This window comes from Pangasianodon hypophthalmus, chromosome 23, assembly GCF_027358585.1.
Source record: "Pangasianodon hypophthalmus isolate fPanHyp1 chromosome 23, fPanHyp1.pri, whole genome shotgun sequence".
Lineage (NCBI taxonomy): Eukaryota > Metazoa > Chordata > Actinopteri > Siluriformes > Pangasiidae > Pangasianodon > Pangasianodon hypophthalmus.
In genome coordinates this window covers 13,016,015-13,040,485 of record NC_069732.1, presented here as the reverse complement: position 1 = coordinate 13,040,485, position 24,471 = coordinate 13,016,015, and the positions used below count along the sequence as shown (strand labels likewise).

Here is a 24,471-nt window from a genome sequence, read left to right as displayed (position 1 = left end):
GTTGTAAAATTCTGCAGTGATCTTCCAAAATCCACTAGTGTTATTCTCTTATTCAGACTGTGGCACTGTAACCTCTGGTTTGCTGATCTAGATCTAGACCTGGAGTTCTGTTTTGTTACAATATCTAAATCTATTATCTATTGTTAAAAGCCCTATACAAATAAAATTACATAAAATAAAAAAAGACATTTCACACATTTTATAATGATACCCCCACACCATGAAAAAAAACTAATTGTAGAATTACTTGATTTTAATTAAGATAATCCAGTTTCATTAAATCACATGACATAGGGAATCCTTCATTAAAACATTGATTTTAAGTAATTATGTAAACCTCTTTGTTTTTCTTCTCCCTGCTTTCAGTGGGGTCTAGATTACCCATTGATACATTTGTTAGAACAGCATCAATAGAATCAGTGTACATGGATAAAATATCACAGTTCTTTCAGTGTTTACCATGTGGACACTGAATTCAAGTAGTCCAGTTAATATACATGTCAGCACTAAGAAGAACACAGGAATAGGGGTGTGCTGAGCACAAAAATATCACAGAAGCCTTTATCAAAGACATTCTTAATCTGATCAGTGAGCATCAACATCTTCCAGAAAGAAACCAGTGAAAGCAGAGTAACAGATTGTGTGTAATGCAAATTGCACGAGAATCAAGTATCCAGGTGAAAGAAATTTAAAATTTGTCGTCTATGATCACATGGTCTATATCTTGAGGTGAGTGCCAAGCTCAGCTTCTTTTCCTCCTGTTTATTTTGCACGAGCTTAGATGCAAAGCTGAAGGTGAGGTCCAGTGTACATCCAGTTACATCCAGTGTATTTTCATCTTTAATATTGTTATGCCTTTAGCATTATGGTGCTTTCTTAACTGCTACAAACTTAAGCAGATTGCAGACTTCACTGTTGTTTGCTGGTGATTTAAGTGACAGATAACACAAACTGCCAAAAAGGCCAGACAATCTGATATAATACATGCAGTATTTTCAGTAAAATAAATCTTTCACCAAACAATCATTCATGCAGTCATACAACTTGGCAAAGACAGGTGCAGCACTAAGGACAAGCTCTTTGTCTGCACTATTGCCACAAGTGTAGGAAAACTGTCTTGTTAAGGGATGTTCAAGGCAGTGTTTAGAGGGGTTAGGTCAGCGGTTTATCAAAGCTTGAAGAGACTGTCAGACAAGCTCAGGATTGGGATGGAGTGTCTCTCTCAGAGAGATACTTGGTTTTGCTCAAGTTTCAAGTCTTTTAAGCAGCCTTTATCCTTTTACATATTCAGTGTCTCCTTCTAAAATATATTTTCATTGACCCTGGGGGTGAACGGCTCTACGCTTCAAAATTTCTGACAAGATAGAGACAGCAGCAAAGGAGTGAATGCCCTAGATACTGAATCAACCCGTCTTCTGGCTCAGATTGGGCAGAGATTCAGAATGGGGTGGCAGTTGAAGAGGCTACACTTAGTCCTGTTTCCATTACACCCAGCTATGAGGCGTCTAAGTGACATATCATTGTGGCATTCAAGGTCCATATCAGCAAAGTTTAGTCACTATAGAAACTCCTCCCTCTGTTTTTTGGTTCTGTGGGGCCCTAGGCCATTGCGCAAGGAGCCGTTTTGTGGGCGCAGCAGGTGACCACGCTCCCGGTCAGTCCAGGGGACACCTGCTTGTCCATCGTCACTGTCCAGGTCTGAATCTGAATGCATGAGAGCAGATGAAGTGGGCGCAGGTACGGGTTTCAGCCGGGCTAATGGAGAAAAAAATGAACAGCCAATCATAAGTATATTCTAGTGAGTTCATTTTCAGTAACATTTACTGTAGCAGCTTTACCTGCTCTAGGTGGGTGTAGCTCTATGCTGTCTTGGTCTTCTCCCTCAAGCATTTTGTATCGACTTTTCCGTCTGACTTTTCCTTTGCGTCTGCTCAAATCATGCACACAGACAGACACAGATACATTAAACAGGTAGCTGCAGATAACATTAAGTTAAATAACTCACAATAAGGAAAACTGTCTAATGTAGAACTAATATATATAAACACACATACACGCTCACAGAGCACTTTATTAAGAACACTATACTAATACAGGGCATGGATTCCACAAGATGTTGGAAACATTCCCTTGAGATTCTGGTCCAATTGTGTGTGTTGTACATGCAGTTGGCTTGTAGGTTTTTCTAGGCTTCTACTTGGAAACCCTGCTACAATACTTTTGTCTCTGGAGATAAAATCCCAGATACCCTAGGTATTATTATTATTATTATTTTTTATCAGAACCACCAGATTAAAAAAAAATCTATTACTTAATATAGTCCATTAGTCAAAATACACACACACATATACATTATATATATATATGCATATATATATATATATATATATATATATATATATACACACACACACACACACATATACACACACACACATAGTACTGTGCAAAAGTTTTAGGCACATGAAAATAATGAAATTAAATGTAGTAGTCTAAATAGTAGTCTTGGGTACAATTTGTGCAGTTTTATAAGGAAATTAGCTGTAAGTTTTACTGAGCATCTTGCAGAAGCAGCCTTATTTTCTTATTTTTGCAGCAAAACCCAGCAGCCTTCATTATGTCTTTTTGTCTGAAAAGTGGTCTCTCATGTAATATGCTGCTTTCTTTACTGACAAACATTTTTCTGTAACATTTAATTTTGTGCTGGAAAACTAATGTTTGGAATTCTAAAATGTTTTTGTACTGAATCAATAATGTAGAAGTCATAAAATAAAAATCTATAAAGTTTGTACTAAAAAAAAAAAAAGGGTGCCTAAGACTTTTGCACAGTACTGTATGTGTGTGTGTGTAATATTATATATATAATATATATATATAATATAATATATATATATATATATATATATATATATATATATATATATAAAAAATTCTAAAGGAATTAGTGTTTTTGTAGACTAGTGTTTAGCTTAATAGCTTGCTATATATGCAAACTTGCCTCTTCATTTCAGATTTTTTGTAAAATTAAAGGGTTCTGCTAACTATATAATCGCCTACCTATCATTTAAAAGTGTAATATGTTATATCAACAGTTAATTTTATTTCAGAATAAATGCTTCTCAATAAATTGTCTTCCTCAGATGAGACCATGACAAAAACTGCAACACCCTCCTCGCAGTTGAAGAGTGACCAGACAACAAGATAAATGCATTCAGTCCTCATTACTTGCTGCTTACTAGCCTGTTCCTTGTTAAATGGACAGTAAAGATCCTTCTACTGATCAGAAAGACCATGCACAATAGGCATTCAGAGGTCTGTTTCTCATAAGTAAATATGATGAAACGTAAATCATGATTATCATTGTTATGCCATCTTTTACCTGTTACAACAGCAGACGAGGCCCCATACAATGGTTGCAATGGCAACTACTATCATGAACGATGCTATTGTCACGTACAACACACTCCATTCTGAAAGAGAAGAGAAATCCAGATTATTGAATTGGACAAATATTTAATGTCTGATGTTTACATACTATGATCTATATCCATTTCCTCCAGTGCTATCATATTTCCAGCATGTGTTCCTCACCACAGTTGCTTTCTCCATCGCCCAGCTCGGTTCTGATGAAGTTTTCCATCCAGAAGGGGTGGCACACACAGCGACGGGTAAACGAGTCACACTCTCCATGGGCGGAGCAGTTTAGCTGGCAAACTGCATACATTATCCACAAACACATAAAAACATTTAGCGCCAATGGTGTAATGCCTTCACAAATGTGAGTTAATGGTGCACGTAAGAGAGTATCACTACTACTAACCGACTGTGTCCACACGCCGAGTCTTAAAGATCAGGAAGTCGTTTTTTTGTTTGTGCAGTTTGTTACGGAGTCCTGTGGCGACGCTGTGACCAGACAGTGGCGAGCGCCCTGGTCCTCCAGACACCAGGAATACTAAACGAGTGCTGAGGAAAGTGAATGTCACACACATACACACTATCAGTGATCAGTGAATGGCACAAACTGAATGCTTCTCTTTTGTCATGGCTGCAGAAACTGAACCAAACACCATTTCTTTATATAAATCCATGCAGTCTGAAACTCAGGTCTTATAAATACAAACGTAATGTAGTCAAGACGTTTTAATCATGTACAACATCAATGTCTTTAACATGGATTAGTGTTTCTGATACATTTCATTAATAAACATGGCCATGAACCACCACTGTTTCTCAGAAACAGACCACTTGACTGACGACAGATGACCAACTACAGATTTCCCCATAGCATAATCAGCAAGCATGCAAGATTATCTTGTTTTCTCACCACTAACTGCTTCAAAGGAAACTCTTTAATAACTTTTAAAGACAGGAATATGTGAACTGTTTTTCAGTTCACTGGATCCACTGGATATATCTTGCTCAGAAAAACAAAATATTCGGAAACCAGTGAACGGAACCGTGTATATGTGGAAGTGAAGAGAGACACAGTCAAAATGCTAAAGCTTGTGGCCAGAAAAGTGTACAAAAGATATGAGATGCTCCAAGAGCCTGGGCAAAGTGTCTGAGGCAAAAAACATGATAGTCCTTTGTGGCATTCAAGCAGGGAAGCTTATATGCGGTGTCTAGACAGACCTGTGCTCATTGAAGGCGCTGATCTCCCGTACGATGATGTCACTGTCCAGTACACCCAGCAGAACAGCTACCTGTCTCAACAGCATGTCCCTTTGCCTGTGAGACACCTGAGACACAGCCACCTCCAGCACCAGCTCCACTAGGTCTCGTTCCCACACATCTGCCAACAAGCAGAGCAAGAGAACTAAAAATGAACATTCCAGTCTTTTTCAACTTACTCTCTATTCCCTGTGTATGTAGCATATGAGGAATTACCATGGATCATCAAAAGAAACAATGAAAAAGACTAAGGGTAGATGCTGAACTGCAAAATTTCCATGCTAAAAAGAAATGTATTAGGATGGACAAAACAATGAGAGAACAATCTGGCTCCCAAGTGGTGCAACGGAGCAACAAAAGATCGCAAGTTCAAATCATGAAAAAATACAACAAAAGTTACTTTCATTTTCCTGAAAATTTTGTGCCTGATGAGGATGAGGCATGTCTGTGCTTATTTTAAGCTCAAATCAACTATGGTGGTGTCCCGGATAACCACAACTTCTCCCCCTAAAATGTTTTTTTTTTTTTTTTTTTTTAAAACAGATTTAGAGCTTAATTTATAAATACCTTCAACGGAAGAAATCATGAAATCTTTTGACAAAAGTACACTGCCTGGCCAAAAAAAGGTGGCTGTTTGGGTTTAAATAAGCAAATACTTAAGAGCCTATGATTGGATCATTACTGCAGTGATTAATATGTTTCAGCTGGCAACAATTCTTTTAACCTTAACTGATGCAGTGTGTAGCTTCTCATTTCTTAAACAACCATGGCAGATTACATATCCCATGGTCGTGGAAAAGATGTTACTGAAGGGGAAAATTGTTGGCCTGCATCAAGCAAAGAAAACAACTAAGGAGATTGCTGAAATCACTGGAACTGGGTTATGAAATGTCCAGTGCATTATTAAAGCCTGGAAGGACATTGGTGAACCGTCAACTTCACAGCAGAAATGTAGTTGGAAAAAAATCTTGAATGATTGTGATCAGAGATCTTTAAAACGCTTGGTGATGTCACATCGTAAAAAAAAAGGACAGGAGAACTCACGGCTATGTTTAATAGTGAAAGTAAGAGCATTTCCACACGCACAATGTGATGAGAACTTACAGGATTTGGACTAAACAGCTGTGTGGCCACAAGAAAGCCATTTGTTAGTGAGACTAATCGGAAAAAATGACTTCAATTTGCTAGGGAGCATAAAGACTGGACTGTGGAGCAATGGAAAAAGGTCATGTGGTCTGATAAAATCAGATTTACCCTATTCCAAAGCAATGGGCGTGTCAGGGTAAGAAGGGAAATGCATGAAGTGATTCACCCGTCATGTATAGTGCCTACTGTACAATCTGGGGTTGCATCACCTGGTCAGGTCGAGGCTCAGCCTCATTGTGCAGCAATAAAATGAAGTCAGCTGAGCACCTGAATGTACTGAATGACCAGGTTATCCCTTCAATGGATTTTTTCTTCCCTGACGGCACAGGCATATTCCAGGATGAAGATGCTAAGATTCATCAGGCTTAACTTGTGAAAGAGTCATTCAGGGAGCATGAGGAATCATTTTCACACATGAATTGAAACCCCATTGAAAGTCTTTGGTATGTGCTGGAGAAGACTTTATGGAGTGGTTAGACTCTCCTGTCCTCAATGCAAGATCTCAGCCAAAAATTAATGCAACTCTGGATAGAAATAAATGTTGTGAACTGGAAATAAATGTTATGAAGTTGCATAAGGTTGTTGAAACAATGCCAGGACAAATGCATGTCGTAATCAAAGCTAAATGCAGTGCAACAAAATATTAGATTGTTCAACTTTTTTTTTGGCCAGGCAGTGTATATTTTGCATAAACATTTGATGGATGCCCTAACAACTGCCCGTAGACTTCCGATATAAGTGCATTTCAATGAAACGAGTCTTCCTATCTTTTCTCAGTACAAGAAAACTGGCCATAGTAATCATGCATTCACTGTATGTGTGCTAGATAGGGATTAATTTGAAAAATGCTATGCGTTTAATATCAGCTTAATATCAGCATATCACACACACACACACTAACCTGGGTGCACCTCCACCATGCCTGTGTCGCTGCTGCTTTGGCCCTTACTGTCCGTTACAGTCAGAGTGAAGGAGTACTTCCCTGCCACCAAATTGCCAAGGAACAGCACTGCCTGGTGGTCGGAGTTATTCAGGACATCCTTCCAAAGATAAATCGTAAGAAATAAATGAGATTCACACCCAAAATATTAGGTTCTTAGGCATACTTTTTGGATATAATAGTCAGAGTTCTTAGAACTAACATGTGAACATGTAACATGTTAGTTCTTGTGAACATAACTAGTCTCACTGGATTTGTTTACTGCACATAAACTGGCCGACAATTAAGCACACTGTACATGACACTTCAAAATATGTTACCTAGAAATGTTAAGAAATGAACACCTGAAGAGTGCAATAACTAGATCCTTCTACCTTTTCCTAATAATCAGCATCATTGGCATGACTGAGCTCACCCCAGCTGCAGGACTGCTGCCATCCCGCTTCCAGAGGTAACTGCTCACGCCTTTATCATCAGACGACTGGGAGCCATCCAAGATTGCTGTACGGACAGGTAGAGTGACCGGGGGGCTGGACTGCACTTTGGCCACAGGTGGCTGGTCAAACTCTGATGTCAGAGAGAAGTAAAAGACTTTAGAATAGTGTATTGCATGCTAAAATGTTACTGTAAGTAAACATTCAGGAGCTTAGAGGCAGATGGCCAATAGGTGGTGTGGTTTTATCATACGAGCTACATACCCTCACGAGCGATCACAGTGACTGTGTCTGAACTTTGCAGATCCCGTTCATCCGTCACAGTCAGCTTGAAAGTGTATGTTCCCACCTGAAGCCCTGTTACCGTGGCAACCGGACTATCTGCATTCTCTATCTTCACACCGTCTGGACCCCTGCATCATCACACAGTTATGTAATGAGGCCACATATTCAAGTACTGACACAACTGCTGTTGTGTCACATGAACACCTACATGTATTGTTGTGATGTGTTTGTATACATGAATAAAAGAGAGTCAGACAATTGTTATGGTACTGACTCTGTTTTTTCCCAATGGTACTTGACAATTTTCTGGTCATCACTGCTCTTGCTGCCATCGAGGGTGGTGTAATCCACAGGAAGTGTCAGCTCCTTGTCTGGCCCTGCATCTGCTACTGGTGGCTTGTTATTCTCTAAGGATAGATAATCCACAGCACACATGCTCAGGTATAAACACAGTGGCTCACTAAGCCTTGGTTTTAAACAGTGCTACATTGTGCTCAGGATGGTATGAGACAGTCACCTGGCTGCACAATGACCGTGACATGTGCTGTGTCCTGCTGTCCCGACGAATCAGTGACAGTGAGCTGGAAGGTGTAATCTCCCTCCTGCATAGCAGATAGCTGCAGAGTGGGCGTCCGTACTCCCTACATGAAAGATATATATTTTAATATTATTTATACAAGTATAAATAATATGCATTTTCTAAGACATCTGAATACACTTATCTGCTAATTAATTAGGTATCCTATTTTATAGCATGACTGTTATTAGGCAGACCACCCCTTTCCATTAATTTTGTTGAGCAAGTATCTTTACAAGGATTGTTATCTCAGGGGATAGGTTTGTGTGATGTGACTGAGTGTATAAACAACTCAGGGGGTAAGCATTGGTGTATTTATTTAATAGGAACAGGTTTAATTCCATTTTTCTGTGGCTATAGTTATAAAAGATGGGTGTATATAATACATTCACAAAGGAAGATAACCTTTAAACTAATATAATTTTCACTATTAATATCTTAATATACAATTTTGATTATTTTGTTACCTGTATTTTGACTGTAAAAGTTATTGGCTTCGCTACATTGTGCAGTAGATACACCTAATAAAGAGGCTACTGTATGTAATAAAGTGTATATGTATATAAATTTGTATCTATAGTGTGTATAACTAGCAATTCACACAAATCTGCACAGTGTTTAATCAGTATACAATATGTATTATCAACATAATTGTTGTTTTTTTTTTAACAGAACTTATTTCTGGAGAAAAGTCATGCGAAGTCCACTCTGCACCCAAAACTAACAGATACATATCAATGTACCTTTAACTTATGCCATGTTTTTATAATCAGACTTATAATCATCATTCTAGTTACTGTAGTTAGTTTAAATACATTATTTTGTAAGGCAATTGCACTTAGTACAGTAAGAAAAACATCTTTTGTTTACCTGCATCTCCACCACCTTGCCCTTGCTCTCTGGGCTAAGGGACCATTCGTAAGCCAGAGGCTCATGGTCGTCTGTGCTCTGGTTGCCGTAGAGAGTAATGGAGTTGCGTGGGAGGGTGATGACCTGGTTGGGTCCGGCGTTGGCTACAGGCCGGTAGTCCATTGCCTTGTTGACTGACAGCATAGCTTGGGTTGAGTTTTGAGCACCATCTGAGTCAGTCACTATGAGGCTACAAACACGTAAGAGTAAAGCAGTACAATAAACAGTGCAAGAAGCTTTTAAGGAGAAATATTAAACAGTGGTAGATTAATAAGCATATTTTGCAAAGGGCCTGGCTAATACAGTCTAATAAGTGTTGTATACAGAGCTAAAAAAAAAAAATCACATCACATAGACTTCTAGCAGGTACACAGTTAGAACCAGTCTGTGTCTATTTTAGTTATCACCCTTGTGAGGATAAATGTAATCTTGTGATTTCCATCAACAGTAATGATGATATGGTCAAACATTTAAAGAAGTTTAATGAAGTATTCATTCACACTTCAAACAGCAATCATGTGACATGAAGTTGCTGGACTAGAGTTAAGATGCAACTCACAATAGTCATTATTGTTGGTAACTGATTATAGGTCCTTGGTTGCTATAGGCAATTTTCTGCTCTACATAAGTCTCTTCTGCAAAATGAGAGACAAGCAGAGGGCATAAATATTGCTGAAAATTGTCAAAATTACAGTGCTGCTAGCGGGTTTTAATCTGGTGTAATCTGAACCCAAACACCTTGGATTCCTTTATTCTGTAAAGTGGGTAAGCGATATAGCAAATGGCCCAATCACAATGGCTACAAGTCCTTACGTCTGGCATCAGATTTACAGAGTGTATCCAGGTATCAAGTTAAATGTAATACTTTTGGAGACTCTTTAAATGCCACTTCAATTATAATTTAAGGCCATATTTGCAATGATGATATACCAAATATAAAAACATCACATTTACACATATTTAGAAAAGAACAAATAGAAAATTTTACTCTAAATCCCCCTATGAAAGGAAGCCTTGACAGCTGCTTGTCTTTGTTGCAACACCAGCAAGCAACGCCTTTTCCAAGCAACAACAACAATAGGTGGTGCACCTTTTTTTGACGAATGCCCCATTTCTATTATATACTGAAGAACTCATCCATTAGGTGAAGAAAAGAGGGGTGACATATGACCCTTCCACTAGATGTTAGAAGGAAGGAGGCAGCTGCTTAAATATGCAAGAGCTTGTTAAATGTCCCATAAGAATCAGGTAGCTTATGTCATCTGTAAAACTTATAAATTAAATATGTAGTGCAATTAATTAATTAATTAGGGCTCATACTGACCCTGCTGAAGTGTTTTTCACATGTGATTCATTACTGCTTTTATTAGAATAAAGACAGAAAGTTTACCTGAAGGTGTAGTTGCCAGGGACGAGGCTTGTAAGCGTGAGAATGGCTGTATCTGCTGAGACCTTCTCCTCTCGGAGCGGCCCTTTCACCTCTTCCCAGTGCCACGACACTATCTTATCATCGTCAGTGCTCTCTGGTGGATATTATATATACAGTCACTATTCCACTTAAAAATGATAATCACACACTTTTGGCAGTTTTATACTGTTTAACAACAGTTATAATATATTAATGATGTTCAGTGAGAACATTGTGCTACAAAGCTTTTAAAGAAAATAAAGACATAAAATCAGGCCAGATATTTATGTATTTGTGGTTTCTATTTAAGGAACGTTAATTTTATGGAAACATGGCAGGCACATCACACGACACTATCACAAAATTCTTAACAAATTCAAATTACTCTACATCAAATAGGGAAATTTACACCAGTTGTCACTAAAATGAGCAGAGAAAATGCTTTTTGGTTCCAACTTTAAATTTTTTTTTTTCTTCACCGTTCAAAATGCTTCTCACTTGGCCTATCTGTGACAGACTTTTGGTTCACATGTCTGACTTGAAAATGCAATACAGAAATATACTGCCCAGAAACGCCAGCTTAATGTAAAGTATTTACAAATGTAAACAGTTATAGAACATCATTACACAATTTTTCCACATGCAAGACACCACTGTAAAGGAAATCAATAATAAAAACAAAGAGCGATGATATTTATCTATCTAAGTAGTATTACCACCAATTACAGCACTGCCTGTTCATTCGGAGCCCAAGCCTCCAATGTATTCATAAAGTAATACATAACTGGCCACAACCCCAGAGCTTTGGATTACACACCAATCATTTCGTAAGTATTAATACTCATTTCTAAGTATTAATAAAAGGCTATTTAAACAAGAGCAAAAACTGATACTCACGACTGCCATCAATCACAGTGGAGCTCGTTGGTAAGGAGATCTCCTGGTACTTTGGTGAAACTACAGCAACTGGTGGCTTATTGACTCTTGGCTCTGTGGAAAAACGAAATCATAAAACTCCCCTCAAATGACTTAAATGAAACTGCAGTCTATTAAAAATATTGTATATAATAGCTTGCTACAGAAACTGTGTTCTAAAAATATCACTTAAGCCCTATACATAGTGTCAGTTTCTCAGGGCGGTATCTGTAATAAAATGTCACCTCTAAAATAAAACAAAGTATTTCCTTTTCTGCAATCAAAATCAATTCATACTTATTGTAGATATCATTATTACGCAATTTTACAATTAGACGCTCTTCAGGTTATTTTCCTTTTTCTTCTAATGAGATCAAAGTGAAGATACAATGTAGGTGATGTAACCATAGCAACTAACTTTTAAAGACTTTCAAAGCATCCAACATGAATTTAGATTAATTAAAATAATTAAAATAACTAACTAACTAATTAAAATAATATTTCCCTGACTTACGCTAGGTAAAAATTCTAAAAATTCTTCAGAAACTCTGTTGATGCAAACTGGCCTGGTGTCTCACTGATCACACAAGTTGTTGTTTTTTCACCCTGTCAGGGGGTTTGGCAACCAAACAAATAGTAAATGCAGTCACCTGGTTTAACTGTAACGTTGACATAGCCTTCACCATGTGCACCATCACCTTCCACAATCACCTCAAACTCATACAGACCCACAGTCAGCTAAAGAGAAAAAAATAAACTGAAAATAAAAATCACTGCTTTGATTTCTTTGTATTGGAATACTTGGCTGAATGAATGAATGGAGAACTAATTATTTTTAACCTTGCTCAGTTTGAGTGTGCCGCTATGTTTCCCTTCCATTTCTCCACTGTAGTCTTTAGGGTGCGTCCTCAAACGCCAGTCAAAGGCATATTTAGTCCCTAAAAGCAGAAAAAAAACAATAGTCATCCTACTATTTAACAAAGAGGGCATCATCACAGTGGAGTACACAAGTGATTTAATTGCAGTAAGTTACCTGGAGGGGGTGCTGGCACTACAAATGCGTTCAGTTCCACTTCACTGCGTGGAAGCGTGACCTCCACATTGTTGCCAGCAGATACCACCAGCTCCTTCACTGTGGTGCAAACAAATCAGGAGCTCTATATACTAATAAAGCAAGTGAAATGCAATGCAAAAATAATAAAATAATACATATAAAGCTCTTATATAATGTCATTCTGGTGTGATGCTGTCTCATAAGTCTTTGATAGCTATACAGGTTCCTGTAAGGAAACAGGCTTTCAGTTTGAGATGGGATTTCAAAGGCAGCATACGATACCACATTGCCAGGTTACCTACATATGCTAACGATCACTAAACCCGAAAGGGCCTTTAACTGGTGATGGAATAAAGTGTCCATCCAGCCGTCCATTTTCTGTACAGCTTATCCTGCACAGGGTCGCAGGGGAGTCTGGAGCCTATCTCTGGGGACTCAGGGGTGCCAACCCATCGCAGGGCATAATCTCACACACACACACACACACACACACACACACACACACACACACACACACATTCACTCACTACGGACAATTTAGAGATGCCAATCAGCCTACAATGCATGTCTTCGGACTCGGGGAGGAAACCAGAGTACCCAGAGGAAATCCCTGAAGCATGGGGAGAACATGCAAACTCCGCCCACACAGGAGGTGCAAGGCAAACGTGCAAAGGCACCAGGCCTGCGGAATAAAGTATCACCGGGGGAAACAGAATAAATATTCTGTGACTACACCAGCCTTTTCTGGCTATGAATAAATTCTTAAGTAAAAAATAAATATAAAAAAAAAATATTTTTCCACAATCTACTTCCATTCTCCCTCCTCTCTCTCTGCCACTATTTTTCAATCCTATGGTGCCACATAGGATTATGGGATAATATATAGAATAGCAGGATATGTTTTGATACCTTTAAAAGTTGGCCAGATTAAGCTACCTCAGAAGGCGCACTGATCTGTATACTGACACAGTGTAGCCCCAGTACAAATTCTTGTCTACAACAACAAATGAAAACTCAAAGTAACAGTGTGTCTCATACCAGGTGGAGTTCCTGCTGGGGTGGAAGAATAAGGTGCACTTGTTGGTGACCCAGAACTGCTATTGGAAGATGAATGATCCATATTGTCTTCTGGCAATGTTGAATTCTGCCAAGATGATGAAGCTGCCTCCTCTCCGCTGCCATTGACATGCTCATTCATCGCTTTATTGGCTGACTCTGAGAATGTAATCCCACTGACTGTGCTCGCTGGTGTTGTACTGAAGGGCTGAGGTACCAAATCATTCTAGGTTAAAGCCAAAGAACTTAAATCCATAATTCATGTAAGTCTTAAGAACCATATCCTGTAATGTGTTAAAATTAGAATTCAAACACAAACTAAATGTAAATTATAAAACAAAAATACATAAACAGCACATACACGATTGCTATGTTTGTGTCCAGGCCCTCCGTTAACATCAGAAACCAATGCCTGCCGTGGGATTCTTGCTTTCTTTGATTTGCTCTTGTCAAGCAGCTGCAGGATGCCCAGAGAGTTGATGTTAGTCAGCGGTAGTGCAGAGATTTCACAGCCGTTGGGCCGAACGCACTTCAGCAGAACACAGTAGCCCCCGAGGCTCCAGACTGCACTGCACGAGGGCTCCAGGCAGCACGATTCCCAACACTGTGTGCCACCTTCGTCCACGGCCAGCGGCTGCCAGCCTAGCCCAATCACACTGCTGCAGGGGATCCCCAACACGCCACCTGATACTCTGCACATACTCGCTGCCACCACCCCTGAGAGAGAGATAGAGGAGCAGAAAAAAAACTTGTATCCGTCCTAAACAATGGAGGAATCATTGGCACCACTGATACATGCAGTATGAACAAAAAGGCCATGTTTTTGTTGCTGCTATTCCTTATCTAAGTCTAAAATGGTCTCTGCTGCTTATCTGCATGATCTTACAGTGAAAAGAGAAATTGAAACCTTTCTGTGAGCTAAAATTATTCTTTAAAAAAAGCAGAACTGGGAGAGGAGATCCCCAAAACTTGTCCACACAAGATCCCTTCTGATGCTATCTACTACCAAATATACAACTACTCAACTACACCAGCTCCTCCAGATCCTCAGTGCTGGCTTGTATACTCTCCTCTTCAGCTCACCCTTAGGTATTTAATGGGGTTTAGATTAGGAGACTGGGATAGTCTTTTTGTGTGAATTTGTAGGTATGCCTCAATTATTTGTCCCTGTTGATCCAGTCCCAACCCAGGTACAGTCTTCTACTAGGGTTTTATTAACAACAACTATGGCATTTGATGGAGTCCATGATACCATGGATCCTAACAGCCTGGCATCACCACCATACTTCATACTTCAAGTCTTTGTCTTCTTCCAGGCTGTCCTCTTCCAGGCAACTTCATCACAAGCCCAGTTGTTTGAAACATAGTAATTATTGCCCTAATAGTTGAAATATCTATTTTCTATTTTCAGTTTTTCTTTTTTAAAATTTAAGATACCTTTTCTTTTAGTTTGTTTATTTCTCATGCGTGTCGTTCTCCATGCTGCTAGATGACTAATCTCTTACTTATCGTGCAGTGAAAAACACAGGAAGCTGTTGGTCAGTCAACTGGGTGGGGCTAGGCAGAATGTCAGCTTTATGGCTAACAGATCAAAATACATTCAGAGACGCTCACAAATTATATTAATCTGTTTGTGCTTAAAACTGAGATGTCATGAAGGATTTCCTCAAGAGTCTGAAAATGTCTTTAGACAGTGACAGGACCTGCCAGTTAAAAAAAAAAGAAGTCAAAACAGCCATACTGTCCATGGGATAAATTCAATCCCTGAGTTTTACCTAGTTTCATTTTTCTTGAAAAACAGGCTCTCTAACCAACATTAAGTCTTATCTTCCTACTGGCCAAAAAAAGAGCATTTAGCTTGCTTCATTATTATTATAGGACAACTTCATTATTAAAATTTCACGTTACAATCTTACTGGATAATGCACTGGTTACCAGGCCTGAAGACATTCTTCCCACTTTTGTATCCCTCAACTAAACTGGGTTTATCAAAAACAGACATTTTAACATTTTTCCATCAGAAATACGTTATTTCTATGGATGCAGAAAAAAAGCCTTCAGTATCACTCTCAATTTCCTGTTTTTCTGGGGTATAAATATGAGCTTATTCACCCTGCAGCATGAGGAAGATCAGCAGATGAAAGAATAGACAAACAAAATAAGGTTATTCAATTTAGGAAAACCTCTGGGTTCCAGATGTCCTTGGCCACAACCATCATAATATGTGTGTGTGCATATTATATATATATATATATATATATATTTTTTTTTTAGTTTGTATACATATATACACACTATACACATGTATACATATATACACACACACATTATATATGTGTCTTGCAATCACATAGAAAAAAAACAACTGTGACATAATTTACAGCATTTCTTTGGCCAAAGTTACAGTCTCCAGCATTTATAATTTAAATGATAATTATAATTATCAGTGCTCACAATATAAATGCTGTCAAGGTGGCCTGGAATCAAAACTTCAGGATGTTTCTCTGAGAAAATGTCTCAGTTCTTAAGAAAGTGCACTCATCTTAAATGTGAAATTCTGGTTGAAAGAGGCAGTTCCAGTTTATTTGCCCCAGAGGAGCCAACAGCAGCATTAAATCACTTCTGACACACTGCACAATTGTCTAAAGCGGAAAAATATTGTCATGACTTCAACTAGAGAAAACTTAATTTTCTTTACAGGCATCAAAACACAAATTGTGCATTAATTTTGTATAATTCAGGCTTGCACTTACTTTTCTTTTCATTTTGAATGTTTGTCTCTGGAGCTGAAGAAACTCTCACATTATCCACTCATCATAGATTTTTTTTTTTTGCATGTATCTGTAGCTGTTATGATTTACTTTGGTTATAAGCAGGGAGGGGGTGATTTATATGATCGGGAATATAAATAATTTCAATTTAGCGTCAATTTCTAGGGCAATTTCTAAGAGTGCCAAATTTCTAAGTGTTAGAAATTTTGGTTTAGTTATCACAAGAGTGATCTAACCTGAAGGGCACTGTATGTATCCATATAGTCAAGTAACAGTGAATTAACAAAAAATAACTGCTTAACATTACTGCACTTTATAAAACATAGAAAAAGTAAAAAGGGACAATAGAGAAAGAAATGGGCTAGGATATAGTATGGCACTACATGAACTGTAAACACTGAACACCCGGAAGGGGGAAATGAGAATTTTCCTTTTCATAACAGGAACGGATCGTATCCTTTATCACAGAGCACTAACATCTTGGTTTTGCTTCACTTAGCTACAGTTAGCAACTAGTTTCCTTCCCGAAAAGACAGGATATGACTCTGCAGCATGTTCTCAACTTCTTTATTCTTCTGATTCCAAAACACAGTGCTTACTCACAGCACAGTCTAGCTAAAGGAGCTCCAAGCAGCATATTATGGGATTGCTATTACAGACACACTGATGGCAGTTGAAGGCCCTGGGGATTTTATTTAGAGATGGGACACACTGCAAGACTGTTTTCCAATTCCCCCTCCGTGCGAAAGCTTCTTTCTTATGCACAAAGCGACTATTGTCCTTCCTGCATTGAACTCCTCAGCCCGAGTACCATCAGTCGCTGTGACTGTAACGACCATTCAAGCACGTCTAAAGTCAGCAACAATGTAATAATAGACAAAGAAAGGGGATAGAGCAAATATTTTAGGCAACTAAATAACAAATAAATAAAGAACAATGGAGCTGAACAGCGAAGTTCCAGAAATGAAAATGGCATTTTTTTCCCATAGGAAAGTTGATTATTTGCAGTAAACCTGTTCAGACTGCGCTGAGCTGCAGGTTTGTTGACCCACGGTATACACTCCAACAGAAGCCACTGGTTAGTCAAGTTTCCACTTCCACAATTTTTTAAAAATTGCATTTAATCCCTGACATGACGCTGATTTACTACAATCGCCACAATCTTTAAAACGAACCTCACCAAAGAGTGACGTCTCTGCTGGAACCATGAAAACACTAATCACAGCACATATTGTCTCCATGTTTCTTTCTCTCAGACATACAGTATGTATAGTATTAATGTGAAGAGTGATGCAGGTGGGGATATCAGGTCAGATCAGACGTGTTGTGCTGTGCAGTACATCTGAGGGACAGATTATTGGTTCTGTTTTATAGGGTTTTGGGGAGTTTTTGCTGACTAGCGGATGCTCTGTAGTTAACCAGCAAACATTATTTAATGTGAATTTACGTTAACAGGTCAGCACTAATCCATGCTCTCTGATAACCACCACTCACACAGTTACACCAGAAACTTAATTCTCTTCAGGAGACTGAGCTGCTTTAGTGTCCCATTCTACATACTGTAGAACACAAATAAAATTACTTAGGCTAGGTTTATTCTTTAAATCAAACATTCAGCCAACTTTAGGTATGAAGGAATACTAAGTAAAACATGGCACTCTGACATGGCTTACAAAAAACTGAACATGAAGAACAACTAAATTAGAACAATGTACTATATACTTTGTTACTTGTGCGCAAAAATAGAATGTATCCTGTTATTACAAAACAGTAAAATACATATTTACTTTAAAAACAACTTAAAAATATTGCTCATACGGTATCAGTAGTTCAATCCCTTGGAAAAGACAATATGTATTGTCCCTTTACTTTTTTCCCATTTTTCAATTTTTGTGCTTCAAAATAACCATTATAAGATCATTAAGTATTAATTTGAGAATTCTTTTGAAAAACAAAATGAATGAAAAATTTACTTCTGAAACAAGAGTCATCGAAAAAGTGGGCAGTCACTGTTCAGCTCCACAGAAAAGGAGGCTGGGATGTCCATTTAAAGATTAAAAAGTTTTTAAAAAAAGGTTAAAGGTTTAAAAGGTTTTTAAAAAAAAAAAACAACATATAGCTTGATATGAATAATAAGCTTTATTAAAATCTTGCCACATTAATTAAGGCTGCATGAACCATGTTAACACCACAGAGATATGGTCATCTGCATATACAGTCTGCATAAGTAAATGTAGCTTACCAGCAGGAGGGCAGAGGCAGAACAAACAGCCCAGAACCAGGAGGAAGAGTTGACTAGATCTAGTCCACTGTGGCAAACCACAGCTGTGTGTTCTTTCTATTGCATGCAGCATCTTGACACTAAGACCAAGGATCAAGATATAGGAGTAAATCAATTTTCCAGGACATATGTGACACAATTTGGGCATTAAAAATAGAAAAATGGAAAAGGTTTTAGTGCAACAATAATACAAAAAACTGGAAGATTGGAGAAAAAAAAAAAAAAAAAAAACCTACTGAGATTGAACGTACCTTTCTCCAAATGGAAGACAGAAAGTGGAGGATGGTGGGAGGAACAGGGTAAGAGGTGAAGAGGCGTCCACACCAGCACCTTGAGGGACCACAGCAGCATTGCACTCCAACACTGGGAGCTTTCACAGATACCTGATACAAGGATATGTAGGAGGAAAAACAATCCATTATAAGTTCAGAAAGATATAGTGACTCACTGGCAGTAAAACTTCCCTGTATTGTGATAAATGATAATCCTGGGATCTAGACATACAAAAAACAGCTGCTATGTCTAAAGCAGACCTGGTTAGTTAAATGATAACCAAGTGAAGTTTGTTTGCGCAGCATACCCAGTGCTGCTTCTGGAGCTCTACACTGTGTTACAGCCTCTCCTGCACCTTGGCTGAAAATGTATTAAAACACGATAAGAAAATCTTTTCAAATGAAGTAACATCAGGGTGCTGCGATGGCAAATTAAATCTCATGGCCACAAATCCATGTATTAAGGTAACACAGCATGGAATGGGAAAATTGTACACTTTCAAAAATACATGAAAAACAGATGAAGAAAGAACTTCTGAAGACATTCGTTCACTTCCTACTCTGCAGGATGTGGCTCTGACATAAGAATACAATCTAATTTTTAATCTTTCACTCACAAAGTGCAAGAAAAAATGTTAATAAACACATTTCATGTCTTTCTGAGGTAACTTACAAAATTTGAAACTACTGTTTAAAATCTGACTGACAGTCAAGCCACTTATCTCTAAAACACTTTTCTTTCTGACAAATTCTGATAAACATCATATACATCATATCATACCACAGCACATTTGAATTCTCAAATAAGAAGGCATTGATTAATTTTCTATAACAGCAGCTCTGACCATAGATCAAGCTGTAATATACATTATAGATTTATATTAATGCACTTGTTCTAATACAGTCCAATATGGGGAGGGAGCAACTGTCTTTAGCTGCTATAACATCAGTGGGAACAGGAATTAACTTGTTTCATGGATGTTCTATAACATTAAATGTAACTATAAATGGTTAAAAAGTGTGACTTGTTCATTAATAAATTGTAAAGAAGAAGAAGAATAAAACCCTTTTGCTATGTTGTTATAGAAAAATAATCCACTTTGGAGTGGTAACATATCCGGCATGGATTATTTTCCTGTAATGGCATGGCCACTGTGTGTTATTAATAACTTAATAAACCTAGACAGGGCAAAGAAATATAAGAGATTAATTATACATAAATGTGTATTTGTGTAACTGTGTATAACATTTCATTCAATCAGTACAACTCCAAAGTGTCTCTTATTACCAAAAGAAAGCGCACTCATTTTATGTGACTGTTTGGACAAAGCCAAGATGGTAATTTTGCATAGGTGAAAACAGATCAAGCCTTTTATGAGTTTGTATACATTTACACAAAATAATATATAAAAATTCATAATAAAACCAGGAAAAGTGCTGGCAATGATACAAAATGTTTTGAATCTACATTTTAACAAGGCAATTGGATTCAGCATGGAGGGACGATGGCACAGAGGGTAATGCAGCCAGCTCACAAATCCAGGGTACTCGTTTCATTCATGAACATGAACTGCTTGTGAGGAGTTCTGTATGTTCTACTCATGTTCACATACACTACTGTATATAGCCAAATGTTTGTGGACACTGGACCATCACAACTTATATTTGCTTTCTGTACATCCCATTACAGATGTAGTCCCCCCCTCCAATCTTCTGGAAAGGCTTTCCACTAGATTTTGGAGCGTGGCTGTGGGGATCTGTGTTCATTCAGCCTCAAGAGCATTAGCGAGGTCAGGTGAAGAGGCCTGAGATGCAGTCGGCCTTACAGTTTATCCCAAAGGTGTTCAGTGGGGTTGAGGTCAAGGCTCTGTGCAGGATACTCGAGTTCTTCTAATCCAACCTTGGCAAACCACGTCTTCATGGATCTCACTGTGCCCAGGGCCACTGTCATGCTGGAACAGGTTTGGGCCTTTTAGTTCCAGTGAAGGGAAATCTTAAATATACAGCATACAAAGACATCCTATACAATTGTACCCTTACGAACATTGCAGCAACAGTTTGGGGAAGGCCCACATTATGGATGTGATGGTCAGGCGTCCACATACTTTTGGCCATATAATGTAGGTTTCTGCCAGGTTCTGTCCAAAAACTAGGCTAAATTGCCCCTAGGTGTGAATGAGGGTGTGTGCATGATGCCCTGTGATGGACTGATGTCCCATCCAGGTTACATTCCCACATTATGCCCCGGGATACTGTTCCTGGGATAGACTCTGGATTCACTGTGACCCTGACTAAGGTAGTGCAGTTTACTGAAGATGAATGAATGAACATTTTTCAGTTCTGTAGAAAGCTCTCATGGTTTCACAAGGGTTTCCTCATGGTACACATTTTCCCAGTTGACCCTCATATTTGTGAACTGTGATACACCTTTAGTAATATTGTGCACATGGACCATCTGAGAGATTAAAATGCCCAACATCTGAAGCATGAAATAAGCAGATATACTGCATGCTTGACAAGAACAGACAACAACAATGTCTTTTAATCCTACTGCATTCTTAGGCAAGATGACATTTTATTGCCTAGTACCTAAATGTTGACTGGCAACACTGTGTGAGCTACATGCATATAATTAATATCTCCATACACAAGACATTTCATTTCAGGTGTATGCATATGTAAATAGGGGTTTTCTGAAACCTGAAGTCCAATAATCACCCGTTGTGCTTCAGGGGAAACACTGTGTACAGAGAAACTGGCTTAGACAGTTGAGTGTAAAGCTGAGGACAGCAGTGGGGTTAAAGCCAATGTCAAAATGCGACGGTGTAGAAGAGATCCGTCTTGGCAAACTGTACATGTACGCTAATCCCTTCCCTGCTGCAGGATGGGTTATAAAGTCCACATCCTGCTCGTTTTGAGAACTGAGTGATCTGACAGCTACACACCACTCTACTCCGGATGTAGACTAAAAAACATGTTCATATCACTGATCAGGTTAGGGGGAGCATTTCTGGGTTGATTAACGAGCAAGTGTGTGTGTGTGTGTGTGTGTGTGTGTGTGTGTGTGTGTGTGTCTGTGTGTGTGTGTGTGCGTTGCCTAATATAAAACACCTAACCAATATAAAACACTGACAGACAGAGATAATCAGTTATATTATTAGTTTATATTAAACATTTTAATATCAGTACATTATATCATTAAACATTTTATTATCATTATATTAAACATATAACAAATTCTAAATGTGTTAAAAATGATTGATCTCATATAAATACAGCCTGCATATGCAGGTGATCACAGAAAGTTACTGAGGAAAAATGTAGCCTACTAAAAAACGTCACTGTCAACACAGATCATGAGATCTATCATTATTTCACAACATCCTGAGCCACACATATGAGCTGTCACAGTAATAATCCGATCAGATCATGGTTGCTAACAACAGCTGTTTGGTACAAGGCTATAAAACACCTCACTGCGCAGGTACATATGATAAACCATCATCATTCACAGTGTCAGATCCCAGTATGCATCATCATAACCTGGTGAAACAGTGTCACTCACCTCCTCGGTGAGATCCCTGCTACCGGTGACGCTTCAGAGCCATTTGGGCTGTAGGTTTTCTCGATGCCTGTGTGCGTACCGAGGTCACGCATTTCTCCTGCACCTTCACACGGAAATACACGCAGCACGGAGAGGAATCTACTTCCGCCCTCACTGACACCTGCTGCAACAGACATTTTAGCTCATGTATCTTAGCAAATTGCTAGTAGTGTTAAGTGATTTTGAAGAAATTTAACACTTCAAACATTATTTAACATTTATTTATTAGGAAAAAAAAGTAAGTCAGTTAATTTAAATAAATTCATATGAGAATGTTGTTCACGGCGCGTGAGAGCAGGTGGAAGATTTTGCCCAAAACAAACATGGCGGAATCAGTCCGCGGTCGTGTATAAGTTACTGGCTGTTTTTAAACGCGGTTTTATATTTTACACCGTTTATCCATTCAGTATAATGTTCCTTATATAACTGCGTTTTCTGTGCATTTTCACATGATCAAATTTTAAGCTGTAAATAATCGTTTGGAGCAAAAGCTGCTCATAAATAGCTGATGTTTGCTGGGTTTGGCGCGCCCCCTAATGGAATGTGACGGAAAGACACAGGGTGTTTTTTTTTTTTTTTTTTTAAATTGAAGGCTACGTGTACAAAGCAAACATTTCATATGTGTGTGTGTGTGTGTGTGTGTGTGTGTGTGTGTGTGTGTGTGTGTGTATATATATATATATATATATATATATATATATATATATATATATATATATATATATATATATATATATATATATTTCTTATCTTATCTGAATGTCTTGACATCCAGATAAGACATCCAGATAAGAAACAGCAGATTAAATATAAATACAAAGGATTACATTAAAAAAAATGCATTTTCAAAGACAGAAACATTTTTACTTTTCAATCATTCTTAACTCTTTTGCAACTAAAATCATATGTCTAGATTTTTTTTTGTTATTTATACACTTAAGAGAGTCAATAAACATAAAAAAAAAAAATCAACCATAAAAAAACTTATAACACGGTTTAGAGTTGCTCCTTTTACTTTTGTGCATATGAAATTTATCAAATAAAACCATTAGATTCACCATTAACAGATCCAGCTACAAAGACACATGGTGGTATTTTTAGTAGCCTCTGTTTCATGTCGCAATGGTTCTCAAATCTTTTGCAACCTGGGCATTTATTAGGACTTTATTACTCCTTAACTTCCCACCCACAAAACCCAAACCTATTGCACTGAATACATTTTGTATGATAAACTCTCAATTTTGTAGAAAATGACAGTAAGACTGAAGCTGACATTAGCTCTCAGATCAGGACAGTGTGAGTGGCATACAATTCAAGTGACCAGTCACTTAGGCTTAAAGCTGTAATAAATAAACAATTATTACAATCAGAGTACTTGATCAAAATTGAGAGTAATATCTGCCATTATAAAAAAAAAAAAGTAAAATAAATAAATAAATGAAATCACAGACCTCACAGAACTACTGTTACAACACATTGCAGTGTGACACAGATTTAAAACTGAGACAGAATTTCACATTCTTAAAAAAAAAAAGAATGTATTGTAAAATGTGAATGGTTGGAAACATTGCAATATTTATAACACCGTTCTTTAAATTGTGAAGAACTAGTACTGAAAATGTTTAAATGCTGAACTAAATGCCCACATAAAAAATCATGACCATTAATCAAAGAATTCCATCAAATAAATCATTTTATTTGTTTGTTTGTTTGTTTTTTCTTCCAGTGCAAGCAGCTGCACTCTTTAAGATTTCGGCCTGGATGCTGAAAGGCTGAGCTGCATATTTGAAATGATGCCACGGGATGTGTTCAGGTCTGGATTAAGAAGAATTAACATTTTGTATAGGAAATCCAGAGTAGTTATGTTAGACAGGGATTAACTTGGGGGCACACAGGGAAGCAGTGCTTCTGGCACCTTTGGTTTATGTGAAAGGCCAGTGAAGCTGAGCTTTGTTGCTATTATGTGATGGAAATATCATGGTGTAATGGTGACAATTTTTCAAATGATGTAATAAAGTTTCACACTAATTTATATAGAGAAATTGTTTTATTTTGAAATTGTAAAGTGTCTCCATTAGTCAAAGAAATTGCTGACTGCTGTAAATATATGCATTTGATAGTACTGTTGCCTGACAGCTTCAGGGTCTC

The 24,471-nt window shown here is 37.9% G+C and overlaps 1 protein-coding gene across 2 annotated transcripts; it reads right to left on the bottom strand.

Annotated features, from left to right (window-relative positions):
• Positions 1–232: 232 nt before the first annotated feature.
• kiaa0319l (KIAA0319-like ortholog) lies at positions 233–22,426 on the bottom strand. 2 transcript variants are annotated; one of them, XM_026929773.3, is made up of 22 exons: positions 22,285–22,426; positions 18,699–18,830; positions 18,409–18,527; positions 13,757–14,112; positions 13,378–13,621; positions 12,319–12,417; positions 12,126–12,223; positions 11,936–12,023; positions 11,268–11,360; positions 10,353–10,485; positions 8,924–9,152; positions 7,994–8,117; positions 7,751–7,883; positions 7,456–7,604; positions 7,173–7,324; positions 6,719–6,857; positions 4,633–4,792; positions 3,821–3,963; positions 3,592–3,714; positions 3,380–3,470; positions 1,839–1,927; positions 233–1,755 (listed from the first exon to the last, which is right to left on the bottom strand). In XM_026929773.3, exons 3-22 carry the CDS (start codon positions 18,518–18,520, stop codon positions 1,559–1,561), a joined length of 2,952 nt encoding a protein of 983 aa, XP_026785574.3. In that variant the 5' UTR covers positions 18,521–18,527; positions 18,699–18,830; positions 22,285–22,426; the 3' UTR covers positions 233–1,558. The 2 variants fall into 2 exon arrangements, with proteins under 2 accessions (XP_026785574.3, XP_026785575.3); XM_026929774.3 differs by having other exon boundaries at positions 13,378–13,603.
• Between the last annotated feature and the right edge of the window lie 2,045 nt (positions 22,427–24,471).